Source organism: Furipterus horrens, unplaced genomic scaffold (genome assembly GCF_987537825.1).
Source record: "Furipterus horrens unplaced genomic scaffold, mFurHor1.1.pri manual_scaffold_10, whole genome shotgun sequence".
Taxonomy (NCBI): domain Eukaryota; kingdom Metazoa; phylum Chordata; class Mammalia; order Chiroptera; family Furipteridae; genus Furipterus; species Furipterus horrens.
Window position 1 is genome coordinate 1400982 of NW_028327180.1, and position 19391 is coordinate 1420372.

At 59.9% G+C, this 19391-nt stretch overlaps 1 protein-coding gene across 1 annotated transcript in view; it reads right to left on the reverse strand.

The window, feature by feature from the left end:
* Window positions 1–16279, reverse strand: part of SEC24D (SEC24 homolog D, COPII component) — a 52528-nt gene extending 36249 nt beyond the window's left edge. Inside the window, exons 1-8 of the mRNA XM_090288383.1 lie at window positions 16089–16279; window positions 14007–14165; window positions 7398–7497; window positions 5435–5583; window positions 4045–4311; window positions 3628–3755; window positions 1421–1532; window positions 286–413 (exon numbers count right to left, since the gene is read on the reverse strand). Coding sequence (XP_090144509.1) covers window positions 286–413; window positions 1421–1532; window positions 3628–3755; window positions 4045–4311; window positions 5435–5583; window positions 7398–7497; window positions 14007–14124 — 1002 coding nt within the window. The 5' untranslated portion in view covers window positions 14125–14165; window positions 16089–16279. The remainder of the gene's footprint in view (window positions 1–285; window positions 414–1420; window positions 1533–3627; window positions 3756–4044; window positions 4312–5434; window positions 5584–7397; window positions 7498–14006; window positions 14166–16088) is intronic.
* Between the last annotated feature and the right edge of the window lie 3112 nt (window positions 16280–19391).

The following is a 19391-nucleotide window of genomic DNA, read 5'->3' on the forward strand; positions in this document are numbered from 1 at the left end:
GCCGAGCCCCCAGGGCTGGCCTAGGACCGCGGGGCCCCCGTGGGAGGGCGTGCTCTGTACCCGCATTGCTCCCAAGGCCAGGTGAGCCGGCCCGCCGCGTGGGGCACACGGGGCCGGGCAGCACAGCCGGGCACTTTTGGTTTCCTAGCAAACTGAGTGGCCGCACACGTGTGCACGGCACTGAACCCAGTTTCTGTTTACAACACGAAGTAACTTACGAGAGAACAACGCTGTGAGGAGAGTTCTGCAGCGGACCCGTGCCTGGCTGGCTCCCCAGCTCCTTACCTCGCTCGAAGGAACCGTGGCGAAGGGCGTGATGACCGCGGCCAAGGGGACCTGGGCTTGCTTGGCCATGTCCGGCGTGCACGGGAAACAGTACGCTGTGCAGCGGATGTACCGCGGGCTCGCGTTGCCTGAAACATGCGGAGACACGCTTAACATCGGCTCGGAGGACATCGGCCCGGCGACATTGAAATGTTCGTGAAGATGCTTCTGGATAAGGCATTGCCTCATCTGTAAAACCTCCTGCACGATTCTTTAGAAGAAAGTATTACGGTGCAACTCTGCCACGCCTAATCGAGGCACACGGTCACTTCCTGCCCGATACAACGCTCGGACTTCCACCGCAGACACAGGAGAGCGAGGCTCTGCCAGTTCCCATAAGCGGGCGGTTAACAGAGCAAACACGCGGGGTGTGAGGCGTTCGGCCAGCGGAAGAAACAAGGCGAAGGCAGAGAAGCCTGGAAGCGTGACGGTCCCCTTGCCTTCCACCAGCACCTCCACGCGGGGAGGGTAAGCATTGGGACACCATGTCATCTCAGCAAAGGACACTCTGTCAACTACGATTCCATTGGACTACGTTTGTTCTTACACTTGAAAGTTAAATTTAGAGATGAGAACTCTACTTGTAAGAGGAATGCGTTCTGAAACACACGAATCCCTTTTTAAGGTGTCCTAAGCAGGGTCTTTACTCCATGGCGTTCCTGAGCATTAAACCACTGTCCATGGCGTGAAAAATACTTTGAGTCACTAGAATCACTTGCCTAAAATAAATCTTGAAATTAAATTATGACTAAGAACGATACTATATTACAATGAAGAGAACACAGTGATCAAACCAAGGTGTATCCGTGTCGGCTGTCTCAGACACCTCGCACCCGTGTGCCGAGTACCCACGCCACGCGGGGAACTGCAGGCTTAACTACCAGCTCAGGCCCGTCTTACGGAGAGCAGCGTGGCCAGACCCCAGGAGCCCTGCTCTCCGTCAGGGCTGCGTACCCTTGGAGACCTGCATTTACAGAGTCAACTACAGGAAGGCTCCCAGCTGTGCAGCCGTGACGGCAGGGCATCGGCATGGGAGCTTCACAGTAATGGTGCAAAGTGGGGAAGCCTCAGCCAGAGCCACCCTGAGGGGAAATACCTTGATCTTGCACCACGAAGTCTGTGGTGACCAGCGGAGGGACCTGGCCTCTGCTGCTGGTGGCGTACACTTGTCCCCCTCTGGCGGCTCGGTCGCTCTCAATCACCTGGATCTGATCAATAAAACACCAAGAGCAGGTTCAAGTCAAGAGTCTCCTCAACATCCTCCTCCCGCCCACTATCACACACACGCAGGCTTTCCGGGGCCTTCCGGCTCACTTCGGAGCAGACTGTCAAGGGAAGCCGAGTCCCAGCCCTGCGGACTGTCTCGGCCTCGGACCAGCGGCTCCCAATTCCATTCTTTATATTCTGACCTCCAGCCCAGCCTTTCAGAGAACCTCATTTTTATTCTATTTGTTTCCTGGGGCCACAGGTAAGTATTTTTAAAAATCTGGTAGGAAAACAAATTGAAAATAACTTTAAAAAAAAAAATACTCTTTGCAGGTAAAGAAAACTCTAAAAGGGTAAAAGTGACTGAACATGGAAGAAACGGCTCACAGCGTACAGCCCACACAAGCCTGAACGTCCTGCTCAAACCCCGCTGGGTCATCAGGGTCCTTCCCATCCCCCCACACACCCCGGCTCCCTGGGACGCAGCACAGATGTTGGGTCTCTTGTGGGTTTCCCACAGCAGAGAAGTGGAAGGGAACACAGGTCCCCGCAATGTGTCATCTCATTTGAAAACAGCTGGTATTTCCCTAAGAAGACATTTATTGATGAAAAAGTGAAGACAAAAAGATTGTCTTTCTGTGGTATTTGCTTCAGGATGAAAAGAGCAAGCAGGATCTAGTGGAGACAGAGCCGGAAGAAATGAGGAAACCCCGAGAATTCTTCTCCTCCGTCTGCCCCCCGCCCGCCTCCTTTTTGCACAGGACAGAGGAGACCGGGGGTAAGAAAGAGAAGAGAGGACAGAGGGGGACACCGGCAGAAACAGGACGCGTGTCAAGCTGAAGCGTGTAGCTTTGGAAGCCACGTGGTCGTTTACGGTCCTAGAGAGGCCGTGCGCAACCATCAAGGGCCCTTCCCCTCGCCCAGAGCGCTGCCAGCCCACGTCCCCGGACGTCCCCGGTGTCACCGCCCCGACACGCTGGCACTGACGTCACCAGCTTCCTGGCACCTCAGACCCCATCTCGCCAGCCTTTGAACCTACACGTCCTGTCTGCACTTCAGACCGTAGGGCTTGGCTTCTACTTAAATGGAAGATACAGAATATGCTCCAAACATGGCTGCAAACACAGAGGGGTGGAGCCACGTGGCCGAGACGAGACGCAGAGTAAACAAAGCGCTGTCGCCACAGCAACACTGCAACCACACCACCTGCGTTTCAGCAGTGATCCGGCTCCTCCCACACTGGGTCAGGTTCTGTGCACCGACATCTCTTACCGTCATTTCACCCAGCGGGGTATCGAATGTGACAGTGAAATAAAAATCACGCTAATCTCCATATTGAACATAGGTAGCTCGTAGTCTTCAGATAGATTATTCCAAAGAGTTTATCTTTAAATTTAGCCATTTGCAATTTATAAGGCGCTGGCCCCAAAGAAATAGCATCAGCTCTCTTCCTTCTCTCCCTTTGTCATAAAAGTGACAAACAACATGTCCCCAGTGGGGCCTCCCCGCGCCCTGGGTTCTGGAACAAGGGCATGGACCCAGCCGCAGCTGCGGCAGCCTGCAGGTGGTTTAGGTGACAGAAAATCTCTGCAGCTGCAAGCGGAGATTGGGACTGCTTGTTACGCAGAATAACCCAGTGAGAGCTCACAGATACAGCAGAGTAAGCCTCCACCTGGGTGGAGAAGAATTACATTATAGCCGTAGTTCTGTGTTAAACAATTTTGTTTTTTTAATATGCAAAATGCAATCCCCTTTGTACTTCCACTCTCCATGGGGATCTTCCTCTTATTGAAAAGGGTCCTTGAATTATTTATACAGGACATACTCTCACTACTGCGGACTCGGTGAACATCCATAAATACTGCCAACATGCACATCAGTAGACACTGCCACATTCACAGAATATCAAAGAGAAACCCGCCTTGGCTGGTTCCCTCATGGAGACCCCGGTGTGCCACGGCCCCGGCAGCCTCCTCCGTGAGATGGGCCCTGTGCTTCCGCCAGGAGGGACAGACAGATGTCAACACACTGGAGAGCATCTGAGAACCAGAGCCGTGGCGCAGAGCGGTCCTTCGGGAAGGACGAGGAGGCACTTACCGGGCTGGGCACAGCGTCGGGGTCCAGCTTCCTCTGGGGCGCGGCGGGACCGGCCATCTGCGCAGGGCCTCCAGGGAAGCTTCCTGGGTACGCAAGCTGCGGCCCCGGCATCTGGGGGCCGTAGGTGGCTGTTTGGAAAAGATTTTACAAAGCAGTGACTATAACCCAAACCCAGATGCGGGGCCCAGGGACAGTGCCGTGCGGACTGGCCAGGCAGGTCGTGTTTCTCATCCCCACACACTGGCAGGGAGCCACGCGTGACCCTCCCCGCTCCCTCCCTTTGCAGGTGCCATGCCGCTCAGAAAGTCCCCTTCCCTGAAAGCGAGTGTCAGGGCCCGGCACCGTCACCGGAGCAAAGCGGACCTGCCGGGAAGGGCAGCCCAAGGCCTCCCGCCTTGCCTGGCCCGCCTGCCTCACCCTGCTGCGGGGCGTATCCCGGGCCCACGGGCTGTCCCGGCAGAGGCGGGGGCTGGAGCTGGGCGCTCGGAGGGGCGGGCCCCAGGAGCCCGTCCGGCCTGGGCGCTGGCGCCGGAGCAGGCAGCGGTGGCGCGCCAGGGCCGTTGAGAGCGGTGGGCGGGGGTGGGAGCACCTGGGACCCCGGCTGCAGGATGGACGGCTGCGGAGGCCGTGGAGGACCCTGGCTCAAGGGCGTCACCAGGGGGGCTGGGGGCGCCAGGCCAGAACCTGCGGGGGAGAGAACACGGGTCACCCGAACACCGCCCTTCTGCTCTCGGGCCCGCAGAGCACGGGGCGGGGACACGGGCCCACACGGAGCGAGTCCGATGTCTCCTGCTCTGCCACAGGACGAAACCTCCCTTCGGAAAGTGGCACGGATGCTACCCGGGCGTTTTACACGGGCAACTTGCCAGAGGGTGAAAGCGCCACGAGTAACTTTAGTGAGAAAATCAGTGGGTGAATGTTCACTCGGGTGCATGACCTTTATATGATACGTGCCATTAATTAAGAAATGGTATGTGGTAGACCACCTAAAAGCCACGTGGAACACATGTCGCCACGCAGCGGGCGCTGTAAGGCCACACACGTTCGGTAAGTTACTTGCGCCCTGTGCTTGACTCGACCCTGTGGATTTCAGAACCGGCTGGAAATCACCAGGGAGGAGGGATGGCCACCAAGAGGCTTTCCAGCCACACTGGGAACGGCTGGGAAGCCAGTTACTTTCCCTGCGTCTGACTCGCCCACTGTGGGGTCAGTGAGAGAGAGGGGAACTGTGCTGAGTGGCTTTTCACCGGCAGTTCTGAACCCCTCGCTCTGACTGAGGGGAACGTTCCTCACGCAGGTGAAGGGCTGACGTGCTGGGACTGCAGGGGAGCGTCCGCGACCCCGGCGGCCGCCACACTGACCCCGCTCCCCTCCGGCGGCTGTGTCCCTGCTGCCTCGTGGTCTCGGAGCCCCCCCTCTGAGTGCGGCATCGGACCCCCCGTGCACAGCGAGCATGCTGCTGCTCCTCGTGGGGCCCCCGGTGAACACACAAGCTCAAAACGACCCTCTGTTTCCAAAGTCACTGCACTGTTCTCATGCGTGTTTGCGCCTCAGCATCTCTGTCTCTGTCGTTCCACATTGAACGTGACGTACCCTCAGGGCCCTGCAATTACCTTGAAGTAAACGGCAGCGTGACCAGAGAACAAATGAACCACAGCCACTCTCAAAACGGACGAAGACACGCACGTCCCAGCCCCGACTTCAGGGCAGCATGCCAGCGTTACACCAGTTTGTCGGGAAGAAAGCCCTCCTCACCAACCACACTCAGGACACAGGCAGACAGGGGCTCTGGGGACGGGGCAGTCACCTGCGCCGCCGATGTGCATGGCGCTGAGCTGCCCGCCCAGCTGGGCGACCGGCGGGGCGGACGCGGCACTCGGGTACGGTGGCTGAGCAGCGGGCGCGCGTGGGGCCGGGGCGGCGGCCGCGCCGTGGACAGGCGGAGGACCTGGAAACCTGAGAGAGGGGGAAGGACGCTCAGGGCACCGCGGAGTCTCGGGTGCAAGCGCCGGCCAGCGCACGTCAGTGACCGGTGAGGCTCCCCCAGCCCGGCGTGCGGGGGCGCAGTGGCGTGCTGTGGGTGAGCCCCCCGCGTCACGCAGCGTCACCCTGGGAACCACGGAGGCTCCGCCTGAACCCCAGGCCCCTCCCCAACTCTTTCATCTCCACCCCATTTCCAACCTTCCGTTCCCAGCTCGAGAGGGAGCAAACGGCCACCGGTGCGGCCTGGGCCGGCGGGAACGGACGCCGCGGAGGAAACAGTGTCCGTCCGTGCAGACGGCATGGCAGCTGCTGCTGCACAGGAGACCCGCAGACTCTGGGCGCCGCCGGGGGCTCCCCCGGGCGCCCCGCACCCTCACAGCCACACCGACTAGTCACAGGTGCGAGGGGGAAACTGAGGCACGGAGGGGCAGCGCCTGGCCCGCGGTCACTGCCTGAGCCGAGGGCGGCGAGTGCGTCCTGACGCCGGCGAGTGCGTCCTGAGGCCGGAGCCCCGTGCTGCCCTCCCAGCTGCCACCCGCCAGGGGCTGCCTGCGGGCCAAGGCCGCGCTCCGGATCCCGACCACAAGGGTCGTCTACCCTGGCTCCCTCCAGTGACCCACACCTCTCAGCCTCAAAGCAGCTGTGGGACTCTGCATTTCTGAAAACAAGGCCCCTGAGAGGCGCGGCAGGTCACGCACGCCAGGCATTCCTCCTGGTGCCCCACCCTGTCCTCGGGGCGAGAGCTCTCTCTCTTACCCTAGACTCCCAGGACGCTTCTTGGGTCTCAGTCTTCCTGCTGCCCCCTCAGGCTCCCCAACAAGGGGCAGCAGGGCAGGTCCCAAGTCTGTCCTCTGACCTCCGATCATGCCCCGAACCGCAGCCCACGTCAACCACTCAGACACATCCTGCTTCCTGCATTTATCTTCGGCGGCCTCCTCGCTGGCCGGTCACCAGCCAAATGAGAGGCGGGAGTGTCGGCCTCACCAGTGCCGGGTCAGGGGGTTCACTCGATGACATCAGCTCCCCTGGGTCAGGTCCACACTGGGCGCTCGGGCCCCACTCCCCCACCCCTGCAGCCTGAGACACAGCAGCCTCTGCATGGTCCCTGGAGAAACCCCAGCCTCAGCACCTCCCCAGCCCCACACCCCCCACGGCGATGCCTCGTGGGGCGCACAGCAGCAGGGTCCAGGCAGGGGAGCTGTGGCGCAGGCCCCGTCCCCGGGGACAGCCCCGTGAGGGTGGCCAGCTCTACGTCCAACCGTCCGTCCGTCACATACCACGGCTGCTTCAGGCCTCCTCCCACTCACCCTCCCTTAATCGATCATGAACGGGAACCCAAAACTTCCATCCGTGCGGTGTTCACTACCATCCTGCCCATCCAGAGTCCCTCCCTGGACAGCAAACCCAGTCTTTCTCACAGTCTGATTTAACTTTTAAAATATTTATAAAGCAAAGAGCTCAGTTCCATGAAGGAATCGAGAGACGAGGGATTTAAAATTATATTGGGGAATAGCGGCCACAGGGACCTGAAGGAATGAGAAATGAACACAAACCCTAAAATAAGACGCACCTAACCCAACAGCAAAATCTCAGGTACTGACACAGCAATCTTCATGGATTTGTGTATGGACGGGGACTGGTCCCCGCAGGGCTCTTTTCCGGTAGATCCTTTCAAAGGTGTGGCCGGACCCAGAGGTCAATCTTCACCAATAAACACGCAAGTTCAGAGGGGCCTGAGCGACAATACAGCAGAACCCAGGAAAGAGCGCAGGATCTGCCCCACTCACCTCTGGGGAAGCTGACTCTGGGCGTGAGCTCCGTTCTGGCCAAGCTGATGGGGTCCAGGAGGGGGCGCAGCCCCCAAAGGCCCTGCTGGCTTCATCATACCTGCAAGGGAAGGGCATGGATTCAGGAGGGGACGCAAGCGCAGAGACAGCGGGTGAAAAACAGACACTGGGAGGCGCGGGGCAGACATGGGACGGGCAGGCTGTCCCGGAGCCGTCCCAGGCCCGTCCACCCCAGGCCCTGCACAGGCTTCGGCCCGTCGTCCCGACGGCACGCAGAGAAGGAAGGAACCGTGTTCAGACGCCGTGGGAACGAGATCAGAAGTGACAACCTCGGCCTTTGGTGGGGGCACCTTAACGGGACCCACCATCGCGCGTCTAGAACACACAATGATGACGGCCCCTGGGAGCAGCAGATCAACCCAGAAAAAGCCCAGGATAAGACGTAAGTACCCTTGCTCTCGCTGTGATAGAAAGCCCCCCGAAAACCTGAGTGGGGGTAACAGCGCGGGAAAAGCAGAGAGGGAACAGCACTTCTGTTTCTCCGAGCCGGAGCCCAGCCTTCGGGGCTGGTCACGGTTCCGGGACGCAAACACCTGGTGGCAGCCCTCGAGGGGCCGCGGTCACCGCAGGTGACGCCACGTGCTCCGGGCCGCGGCCACAACTTCACACACAAGCAGCTCCCGGCAGGGAGAGAACATCGCGGCTTCTCTGGAGACCCGCCCTCAGCGTTTTCTCCTTCCCTCGAGAGAGACTGTGGGCCGGGCTGGAAGGCACCCTGGAGGCCTCGCCGTCCTCTTCCATGGGCGCCGGGACGCCACGGGCCTTCAGAAAGGGCGAGGACAGCGCGCCCAGCGGGCGTGGGCTCTGCCCGCTCCGTCCTGCCTCGGGCCTCCGGGGGGCAGTTCACGCTGGGCATCGCCCCTAGAAAGTGGGCGCCCAGACCCTGCGGTCGCCCCGGGACTTCCTTGTGCTGCCGCCATGACACGTTCCGGCGCGTGCTTTCAGGCGCTTGGACGACTAGAACCGACACAGCCAGGGAGGGACAGGCCAGGGTCCCTGAGGATCATCCAGGCTTTCACAGAAGTGGCGTCTCCTCGCAGCGGAGGGAAACTTCCCGTGAGCTCTGCAGTGGCCGTTTTACTTAGCGACTGTCCGCACATCTAGGACAAAACCGAGCCTTGCTTCTCGCAACACCACGTTTTTATGGGGAGCCCCAACCCCGAGGCCAGCGCATGAGGACAGCATGAGGCTGCGGTGCCAGGCGGGCCGGAGCCCCTCCCCGCTGCTGACAGCGTGACCCTGACACGGCAGCTGAGCCCCTTGGGACCTGGACGTGACCGTGGCCACGCCCCCGCGGGCTGTGCTGAGGGTCGGGGGGCGGAGGCCCGGGAGCACCCACCGGGCGCCTGCTATAGGAAGATGGCCACCCGGCCCGGTCCCCGTGTCTGCTGCCCTGGCCGTGCCCGACCCGCATCTTTTCAGGGACTTACAGTCTAACAACACGCATACACCGCAATTACACGCACACGTGCACTTTCGTTTTTAAAGCGTTATTTTGGACATCTGTAGAAAACTAACAACGCTGAAACAGTGACCGATTCCGTGCACTACAATAAACCAAAGCTGTTCTCAGTCTTCAGTAGGAAGGAAGGAAACAGAAGCACATCGACGGCCCTCAGGCCCGAGTCTGGACAACCCCACCCCAGGCCCCGGAGCCGCTCCTGCCTGGTGCTCACGCGTGCGGGCGGGCGGCTTACGTGCCTAAACTTCTGCCCCTACAAACAGACCGATGGGAAACCAGTTCGCTCGCACTTGAGCGGAACGGTGCTGTCCACCCGTCGCACGGGACTGCCCTGTCTGTGCCTCTCGCTCCTGGAAATCAATGCGACAGCAATGTTCAAACTCATCCTTTTCAACATGCGCTCGCTGCACCTTCGAGACCCGGGCTCCCGGGGCGGGGGCAGCACATGAGCAACAGCCGGCGCGTGCGCGGGGCGCTCCCACAGCAGTGGGGCTCCCTGATGCCCAGGTAACCGGGAGAAGCCCCGAGGAAGGGCTGCGGAGGGAAAGCGTGAAGGGCGAGCGGGGTTTTCTCAGGGGATCCGGCCGGAGCAAAGCTGAGCAGGGCAGGAGGGCTGGGCGGGACGGCCGCGGGCGGGGAAGGGCCGAGCAAGGGTTGCCCAGGCTGGCTGGGGTCAGGCAGCAAAGTCCTGGCGCATTTGGCCTTTAGCCCCGGGGCAAAGGGAGGGAGGTGTCGTGTTATCTGCAGGCACACCCCTGGCCACGTTGCCAGTGTTTGAAGGGGGTCAGAGACAAAGAGAAATCAGGTCTTTAGAGGACAGCCTGAGAACTTGAACGGGGAAGGGAAACCGGACCGTGGGAGAGAGCCCAAGGGGCCCGGCCGGCAGCAAGCACCGAAGCCCGGAGCCAGCGCCCCCACGGCGGCAGGCGCGCAGCCAGGCTCTCCAGACCAGTCCCAGCTCCCCCGCGGGCCCCTCCGTCCAGTCCCGAGCAGGACAGATGCCACCTGTGTTCCCAGCCTCCCAGATGAGCCGGGCAGCCGTGGGCTCCAAACGCAGCAGGGCCACCCACGCTCTGGGCGCCCGGCGGGCCAAGGCATGGCCCTGGGGAGAGAGGCGGCGGCTGCCGGGGGACGAGTCCTGGGTGGGTGCCACGCCTGGGCCTCCGGCCCCCTCTAACGCTCCCGTGGCCTCTGCTGCCCGCTAGCAAGCCCTTCTGGGAGCGGGCCTCTGACAGCGGCAACACCCCGCGGAGAAGCGCGCCTGGGATGGGGCCCTGCCTCTCACACACCAGACCCGCATTTAAAAACCATTTGTGAAGACGTGGGATCCGGAATAAAGAAAGATGAGGCTCATGCGGACTGCTGTGTGCTGGGGCACCGTGGGGCGACGGGCACCCTGGGGGACGGGCACTCGGGGGACGGGCACTCGGGGGGACGGGCACTTGGGGGACGGGCACTCGGGGGACGGGCACTCTGGGGGGACGGGCACTTGGGGGGACGGGCACTCGGGGGGACGGGCACTCTGGGGGACGGGCACTCTGGGGGACGGGCACTCGGGGGACGGGCACTCTGGGGGACGGGCACTCGGGGGGACGGGCACTCTGGGGGACGGGCACTCTGGGGGACGGGCACTCGGGGGACGGGCACTCGGGGGGACGGGCACTTGGGGGGACGGGCACTTGGGGGGACGGGCACTCGGGGGGACGGGCACTCGGGGGGACGGGCACTCGGGGGGACGGGCACTCGGGGGGACGGGCACTCGGGGGGGACACGCCCACAGACGCGTGCTCTGCACCAGGCCCCGGCCCAGGACCCCAGCAGTCCCTGCCCCTCAGCCCGCGGCGGCAGCCCTGAAGGGGTGCCCGGCCATGTCAGGGGTTTCCCGTAGCCACAGCGGGGGCTGCGTGGGGGGCGGGCACTGGCACCTGGTGGCTGCGCGTCCTGCCGTGCACAGCGCGGCCCTACGGGCAGGAGGCAGGGCCCCCAGTGTCCGTGCTGAGGCGGCCCAGGGCGCCTCTTCCCAGTGAGCCGCTTCCCGGGCACCACCGCCCTCAAAATAAACCCGAAACAGTCCTCGGGCGGCCCCCCTGCCACCCAGGCGCCTCTCACGGCTCCACTTGACACCCGGCCACGCTGACCCCCTACAGGTGCCCTGAAGTGCTGCCCCCACCCCCCATCCCCACCCAGGCGGCCTCCCGACCTGGCCAGCACTCCCCTTCAGGTCACCCCGAAGTCTGGCCCGCGCCCCTGCCCCAGGCGGCCACACCACCCCCCACTCCGGGTGCCAGGGCCCCGGCTCGGCCACTGCCCGCCCGCCTGACGCACGTCCCCCACGCCGGCCAGTGCGCAGGACGGCGGTCAGGGGACCTGCAGCTGCTGTCGCTCCGGAAGCTCATTCCGGGTGGTGGCTCCGCGCACGGGCCACACACGAAGGCTGGGTGGCGGCGTGCATGGGGGGAGGCCGCAGCAAGAGCTGGCAGCGCCCGGTCCTTCCAGAAACCACAGCCAGGTTGCCGCGTCTGTCAGAGAAGCCACAAAAGCCCCCCAAGGACCAGAAAAGAAGGCACGCAACGCCCGAAGGTGAAGAGGCGTGAGGCTCGGCCCGGTGTCCCCCTGAGAATGGACGAAGGAGAAAGAGCTCAAGAGGAGGGACTCAGTCCGACAGAGGCGGCTGTGACACTGGTGGACAGGCGGGCGGACAGGGCAAACCGGCCTCCAGGGGACTGATCGCTTAGCGTCACCGCAGCGACAGGCGTGGGACTGGGGCCGATGAGCTGAGAAAAGGAGATGGCAAACCACGAGGGCCTGGGGAGCTGACCCTCTGACCTACGGCAATGGGAAGCCATGAACGGGTTAAGCCAAAGAAAGTCAGACTTGGGTTTGGGGTTAAATCCGTGCAGCCCAGGGCTGGAAGGCCTGCAGAGAGAAGGTGGTGGGCGGGGACCGTGGGAGTAATCCAGGTGACAGGCGGGTGACTGGACAGATGGAGTGGCAGGAGGAGAGGGGCAGGACGCAGGTGGGAAAGATGTGACAATTATCCGGAGGGCTCTGGGAGACCAGTTGGGCTGGAGAAGGTGAAGGGGAGAGATTTTTTAAATAGTGAAAGTGTCCGATTGGAATGAAGGAAAGATGCTGCCAATGCACAAGACACAGGATGGGTTTCTTCTCTTTAAGTTGTGATCGTCTAGGACATGAGCGTGAGGTGCCTACGATAGCCGGTGGGCGACTGAGACTGGGGTGCGGAGCGCAGGAGAGGCCTGCGGGCCGAGGAGGCCCGTCCGAGAGGGTCCTCCATGCAGACGGAGGCGGGCGGGGGAACCCCCAGAGCGGGAGGAAGGAGCGCGAAGTCAGAACAAAGACAAAGCAGCAACACTTAATGGCCACGCAGAAGGAGGGGGCTCCTTAGGAAGAGGTGTCCAAAAAGCCACCAAGAAAAATAACAAAGGATTGTGTCACCGAAGCCACAAGGGAAGATGGTTTTGCACAAAGGAAAGTGATAAACAGTGTCAGCTTCCAGAGTGGCGAGGACAGTGACTCCTGCGTCCTGGAATCGGAGGCCACCGAGGACCTGGTGGGAGAAGGGACATGGGTGGCATCCACACTGGGCAGTGGCAACAACACTGAGCCAGGGGGGACTGAGAGGCGAGGGCACAGAGTCCCCAAGTGAAGCGGGCAGCTGGTTAAGAAGCCGGTTGTGAAGAGAGGAAAGGGGGGTGGGTAGGGCTGATGTCACGCTTCCGTGTGCGGCGGAGTTTCCTGTGTGCTCCCAGGGCCCCGGGCCCGAGCCCTGCCTGCACCGCCCACTCCGTGACCTCAGACAAGTCACAGCAAACCACTCAGTTTTCTCAGCTGTAAAATAGGGCTAATCACCTACAGCACAGCCTTAAATAAGATAAGGCGCATGAAGTTTTCAGGACCAGTTTCTGATACATGGTGAGCACTCAAAAAAGAGTAATTTACATAATTACCATTATACATAAACCTGGGGGTAATGATCCACCAGACAGAGAGATCCTTGAGAAAGATGGGTTAATCATTCCCAAAGGAGCCAGGGAGACAAGACCCATCACAGGGAGGAGGGGTCCCAAACCAGACGAGGATGCCTCATCTGGAGGTTTTTAAAACTGAGAGTGGGCTGACTCCCAAGGTGGGCTTTCCACAGGGAACTCCCAGGCTTGGAGCACCCTCAGCAGCACGCGGTGTGTGGCTGCTCCCACGGACCTCCGGGACTCGGCAGGGCATGCCTGCCATTGCACCCACTCAGTCGGGACCGTGTGTGTCTGAGTCTGGCCTCGCGAACCCTGAGGACACTCACTGATGGACACACGGTGCATTTCCACCAAGGGCTTGGGCTGAAGTCCTCAGCGTTCTCTCAGAAGCCCCAGTAAGTGTCTTACACACTATTTCCAGGGAAGCTGGGACCAGCAGACCTGAAACAGGGTCACTCCTGACCCTGCAACCTGGTCCATCAGAGTCACCCCTCGATAAAGGAGGTGGCTTCATGGTGTTAACTGAAACCAGAGCAATAGTAGCCCTGCCCTATTAGTCCTGCTTCTTCCCCACTTTGGTCCCTATACCCAGGATTCCCTGCTGGGCATCATCTTTCAAAGCAACCAATACTGTTCAATAATAATTTCAAGGCAAGGCCATGTTTATCTTGTTATTATCATTGAGTAAACTTTAGTGTGCAAATCTAATGATATTTTCCCGATATTAAAATTGATTTTATCATATTATTGCCTAACCCACTTTAGCATATATATAGATATAAATTTTGTTTTTTTATTGAGTGTTTACAAATAACATCGCACCACTGATTAAAAGCAAGACTAAGTTTAAAATAAAACACTCAGGAAGCCTCTTTGTTTAAATCTACAGTTAGGAACCAAACTCCTTGTATCGCATGCAATGACCAAACTGCGGATGGAGGCTTCTTCCCCGAGAGCCTTTTCCAAGTGGTCCTGTGACCTCAAGCCATCGCCTCATACAGTGGCCGTCCCCCGCTCCCAAAGCCTCTGCTGAGAGCCTTCATGGCATTGAGCCCGAGAGGGCACCAGTCACATACAAGTCAGAGCCCCAGGCTTTACCTGGTGGAGTGCCTGCGAGAGATGGGTCCCCGTAGTGGCCGTAGTGCGGTGGAGAAAGGCCCATTCCGGACTGGGACTGAGAATAGGGGGGTGTCGCCACATAACCCTGTTGACTCATTATGAAAATCTCATTCCAAGAGACACTTCAGCAAAAGAATCCTGTAACAGAAGAGAAAATGATGTCAACAAGAGAAGCTGAGTCACTTAATGCGATTAAAAATGTCAGGGCCGTGAACCGTCTCTGCTGGTGAGAGGAAAGGGACCATTCTACGTCAGCACACAGCATCTCCCCGGAAGAGCCCCCACCGTGGCTGCGCAGAGCTCAGGAACTCCCTTCTGCCGTCAGGGCACGTGCTCAGGTGTGAAACCCCAACACCTGTCCCGCTGCTTTGTCAGTGGAAGACTAAAATGTCTCGGGGACAGTGTCTCCGAGGTGCCTGTGCTATTTCTGTGCCTTTGGTCCCCATGGCCCCATCTCGGCCCAGAGCACGCCTCTGGCCACCATCGGGGCCAGTCAATGGCCAGTCCAGCGACATGCCAGGAGCCTGCAATCAGATGTTTCATAACGTGTGTGTTTACAGTGCTATCCTAATTGGTCACCTCAGTCAGGCAGGGAGGACAGGGAGAAATCAATAGTCCAGCGAACAGAGCATAAGATAAAGAAGCTGATCGCGAGCTTATGAGTCATCAGCTGACTAAGCCAGGTGGCAGCCGACAGCCATTTGAGAGCGGTCGGTGGTTTCTCCGGCAAAGGTGAGAGACCTTCTTTCTGATTTAATATCACATCTCTAAGAACACATGCACATGTATTTCAGAAACGGAGAAAAAGTCCATTTCACGCGCGTTGAGCCAGGCACGCGCACACACGCACATGCAACAGATCCATCTTGATTCTACTCAGAAATCAAACGTCAATTTGTTGAACTTTTCCATTTTTCCATGTTCAGAAAATAAGAGGCATTTCACAGAACTGGCTATTCTTTAATTTTTTTTTTTTGTTGTTTTTTTTTTACAAGACAGAAAAAGCTCTGAGTGCTAGCAAGAGAAGTGGGTTTTCGCTCGAAACCGGCCGACACTGAGCTGTGCGCCTCGGACTAGCTGATAAGCCTTTGGGGCCTCAGTTCCCGTTTCGATACGAATCGCTGATTCTGCGATTTCTCTCCAGCTTCCTCACCCACCACGGGGACAGTCTTTTTGTTACCTTCTGTCGGCCACAGCTTCCAAAGGACCAGGTGGGTGACACCTGCTAAGGCCTGGCTAGAGCTGTACTCGGGAAGCCGCATTCTTCATTTGCTTTCGTTTTTCCTCTAAACTATAAGTTTCCAAAATTACAGCAACCAAGTAAAAATATGGCAAAGTCACGCCCTCCTCCGTGGAGGGGCGGGGCGGAGAGGGGCGGCCGCCGGGGCCCCCGCCCGCGCACAGGGCTACGTGGCAGCCTGCGCTCGCCGCGTCTCCAGCCGCGCGCTCGGGGAAGTCGGCGGGAGCCGCGCCCGCAGCCGCCTGTTGCTGGGCGACGCGGGGCAGCAGGGACAGGACGGCACGGCGCGCGCGCAGGACGCGGCCGGTGCCTCGGCGGGGCCCGGAGGAGCCCGCTTCCTCCGCAGCCAGCGCCACGTCTAACTTCCTCGCGCGGCCGAGTGCCGAAGCCTGAGTCAGCGGCGGCGGCGGCGACTTGGCGGGACGCCCCCTGGCCTGCGAGCGGGCAGAGCATCCACGCCCGCGCTCCGCTCCCGGCGCGCTCGGCAGCCCGGCCCGGGCGCATCCCGGGCGCACGACCCGGCCCGGCCCGCGTCCCTCCGGCAGCTCGTCCCGAAGCGCTGCCCGCGCTGCCCTCCTCCAGGAAGAGGGGGCGAGGACCCGGAGCCCAGCGCCGCCGGAGCGCGGCGTCCCGGGCGCGGAGCTGGGGCGGCGGGGAGACGCCCACGCCCCCCTCCAGCCCAGCCTACCCCGCACGGCAGGCCCGGGGCAGAGCGGGGGCTCCGGGCGCGCGCGCCCGCCCTCCAGGCCGCCCCGCGCCCACTCCAGCTGCGCCCCCCGCAGCTGCGCCCACTCCAGCTGTGCGGGCGCGTCCCGCCGGACCTGCGTCAGCCGCCGCTGCCCGGCTCTGCTCCCGTGCCCGCGCCCGGGTCCCGGCTCCGCTGCTAGCGCTGCGCCTCAGTGGGTGGCTGTCCCCAAAGGCTCGCGGCGCGCGGACTTCAGCCCGGCTGGCAACTGCCACGTCAAAAGTCCCGGCCGCGCTCCCGGCGCCGGACGGCCCCCAGGGCCGCGCTCCCGCGGGCGCACGCGCGAGGACGCCCAAGGGGCGGGGCCGGGGCGGCCGGGGCGGGGCCAGCCACCAAGCAGGGTGGCGCTTCGGCCGCCGATCCTCCCTGTCTCTCTGGTCGCCTTTCCTATGTGGTTGGCTGGCTGGTTTCCGTCAACAGGTCAAAGCTTTCCGGGGCTGTTTCGGAGTCAGCGCAAGCTCCCCGCGGCGGAGCCCGTAGGATGGAGGCAGCGCGCAGGGAGTGTTCATTCATTCTCTGGCTCGCAGGCCGCAGGTCCGTCCATTCACTCCTTACGTGTCACTGGAGTAACTGGGACAGCGCAGGCGCCGCGCCGCCAGGGCAGGAGGGCGCTGGATCCCGGACCTCCGCGGGGGCCGGCTCGGGGCGAACCCGGCGCCGGCACACAGGTGGCGGCCGCGGTCCGCGGTGCCCTGCGCAGGAGGCAGCCTGGCCGCGGGGAAGTGGGGAGGAAAAGATGTCCCAGCGGAAAAGTGTGGGGGCAGCTGTCCTCACTGAAGCGGGCACTGCTAGACTTGCCTGTGTGCCTTCAACGGATGTCTACGTGGTCCCTGTCTGGGAAGCAGGGTGGCGGATCCCACCCCCCAACAGGGGTTGCCGCCATCATCACACCCAGCGTTTAGCTCGCTGTCCTGTGAGACAGCTGAGAAAGAGGCCACCTTTGTGAGCCCGGGGTCTGAGTCTGACGCCTTTCTCTAGCTTTTCAGGACCATCTGCCTGGTCCCTCCCTCCGTCTCTCTCTCTCTCTCTCTCTCTCTCTCTCTCTCTCTCTCTCTCTCTCTCTCTCTCTCACACACACACACACACACACACACACACACCCCACTGCTAAATAGGCCTTCAACCAACCCTAGGTTTAGCATAACTACCACTCAGATCAAACTTACAACAGTAAAACCAGACCAATGTTTTGTTTCCAAAATATACTTTCTTCCAGGCGACAAGAATATATAAGCTACTTGACAAACCCCCTTAGTGGTGAGATGCTCAGTAAGAACTCCCACGAGGACGGGACCACTGCTGAAATGCCCCAGGAGCCCTGCAGGCGTTCTGGGCTGTCCCAGGGCGGAAACGACCAGGGTCCCTAACCCACCCTCCTCTCAGATCTGAAGGTGTGATGTCCTGCCTACAGCCAGCTTCAACACGGGTCAGCTTAAAAAACCCACAATGAAACTTTTGTTCCAAATGTGTTTTTAGATCCTCAGAGGTATGATGAAAACACATGATGGTGTTCAGGAAGCTCTGGCCTCTGTTGAAGTTGGAGAGCTTGTACGGGCAATAATAATCGTTGCCACATCTCAGCTGCGCCGCCACGCAGGAGGGCAGTCGCTTGGAAATAGGAACACCGTGGGATGACTGGTGGGCTTGTTGTCCCTATGAAACCACTAAGTTTGAATTTGTAAATTCATTTTCTCCCCTTGCGTGGGGGCACCAGGGTAACCTGTGGTTTCCGGGGAATCTTTTGGTTCTTAAACGTTAAAGCTGAAAGGGATTTTAGAGGTACGCATATGCAATTCCGTTTTCAGTGAAGGCTGAGTTCAGCCCGTTTTGTAGATCGGCGCACTGGGGCTCAGAAAAGGAAAATGACGTCTCCGCTTTGGTTGGAAGACATGCCTGCCGATTCTAATTCCAAAGGTCTTTGCACCCCATTTTTTCCCCCTTTGGGTGCTGCTCCGATTTGCTCTTCTCTCTTAACTGGCTCTCTTTCTCCCGCAACAGCCTTATCGTCAAGATTTCAAATAACTAAAATATTAATGGATCACACAGTTCCGCCAGTGATTGGCCCTCCTAATCACAGATCTCTTTTTCCAATGAAATGGACTCTGGCTTCGGTACTGCTTCCCTCTGGTGGCCCCAGCGCCCAACCCTTAAGTGACAGCCTCCTGACCTTGCTCCTGGGGTGGAGCCGCTGGCCTTCACCAGACTCGAGGGGTGGCCAGGATTCCCAGCCCCCACGCCCACCCCGGTCCGACCTGCCCTGTTGTCCCCTGAGGTCAGCCTCTGCCCTTCTGTGTGTAATGAACTTGGTCACCCAGGAACCACGCCTTAACCACCAGGTGAGGTCGTAAAGAAAGCCATGGGCTGGAGCTCCGTGTTCTGTAGGGTCTTTCTGTTCCAACTCTAAAATGAGAAGAAAGCAGTCAGCTTTGCAAGAGACTTCTAGAAGGAGAAGGATTTCCTGACAGTACTCAGGAAGTGGCTTTTGGAAAGTCAGAGTTATGATGTCCCGTAACTTACGTAGTTTGGAGGTTTCTGATTCCAAGGCTGCAAACGGTTTGAAGGAGCGTTGTATTTTAAATACTGGCAATGGCCTAGATCCCGGTATGTTGAGTCCCAGTAAGCACAGTAAACAAGGCCCAGGTGCGTGGGGTGGGGGTGGGGGTACACGAGAGGCCTGCTGAGCAGCCCCCAGTCACAGCAGCAACAGCTCAGGTGCTCATCAGGCCCGACAACAAGCTGCTTCCGGAACGACATGTCTCCTTTTTTAAATGGCAGCTTTATTGAGATAGAATGAACAAGTCGCCCATTGAAAGTGTACACCCAAAGGTTGTTAGGATGTTCACAGAGTTATACAGCCATCACCACAAGTGAGAACAATTTTCATCACTGAGCAAAAGAACAGCCATTTCAGGCTTTGCACTGAGGAACAGCATGTCCCCCTGTCCCTGCCCCCAGCTCGCATCCCACAGCCCTGGGCAACCACTGACCTACCTTGTGTCTGTGCAGATGAGCCTATTCTGGACACTTCTTGTAAGTGGAGTCATACAAGCTAGGGTCCTCTGTGACAGTCCCCTCACCTAGCAGCCTGTGTGTACGGTTCGTCCATGCTGGAATACATGTCAGTGCGAATAATAGTATGAATAATGCTGCTATGAACACCCACGTGCAAGTTTTCGTTTTTCCTGGGCACTTCAAATAAACAACGTACCCCGGAGCAATCACACTCTCAGTCACTCAACGCCAAGGACTAAGACTACGCGTGGCGGGGGGACTACAGTCACAGGGTCCCTGCCGGCCTGGGACCCCCCTGGTGGGAAACGTGCCCAGGCCGTGACTTTTTCAGCACTGCTGTGCTACCTGAGGCTCACCCCAGCCGGCC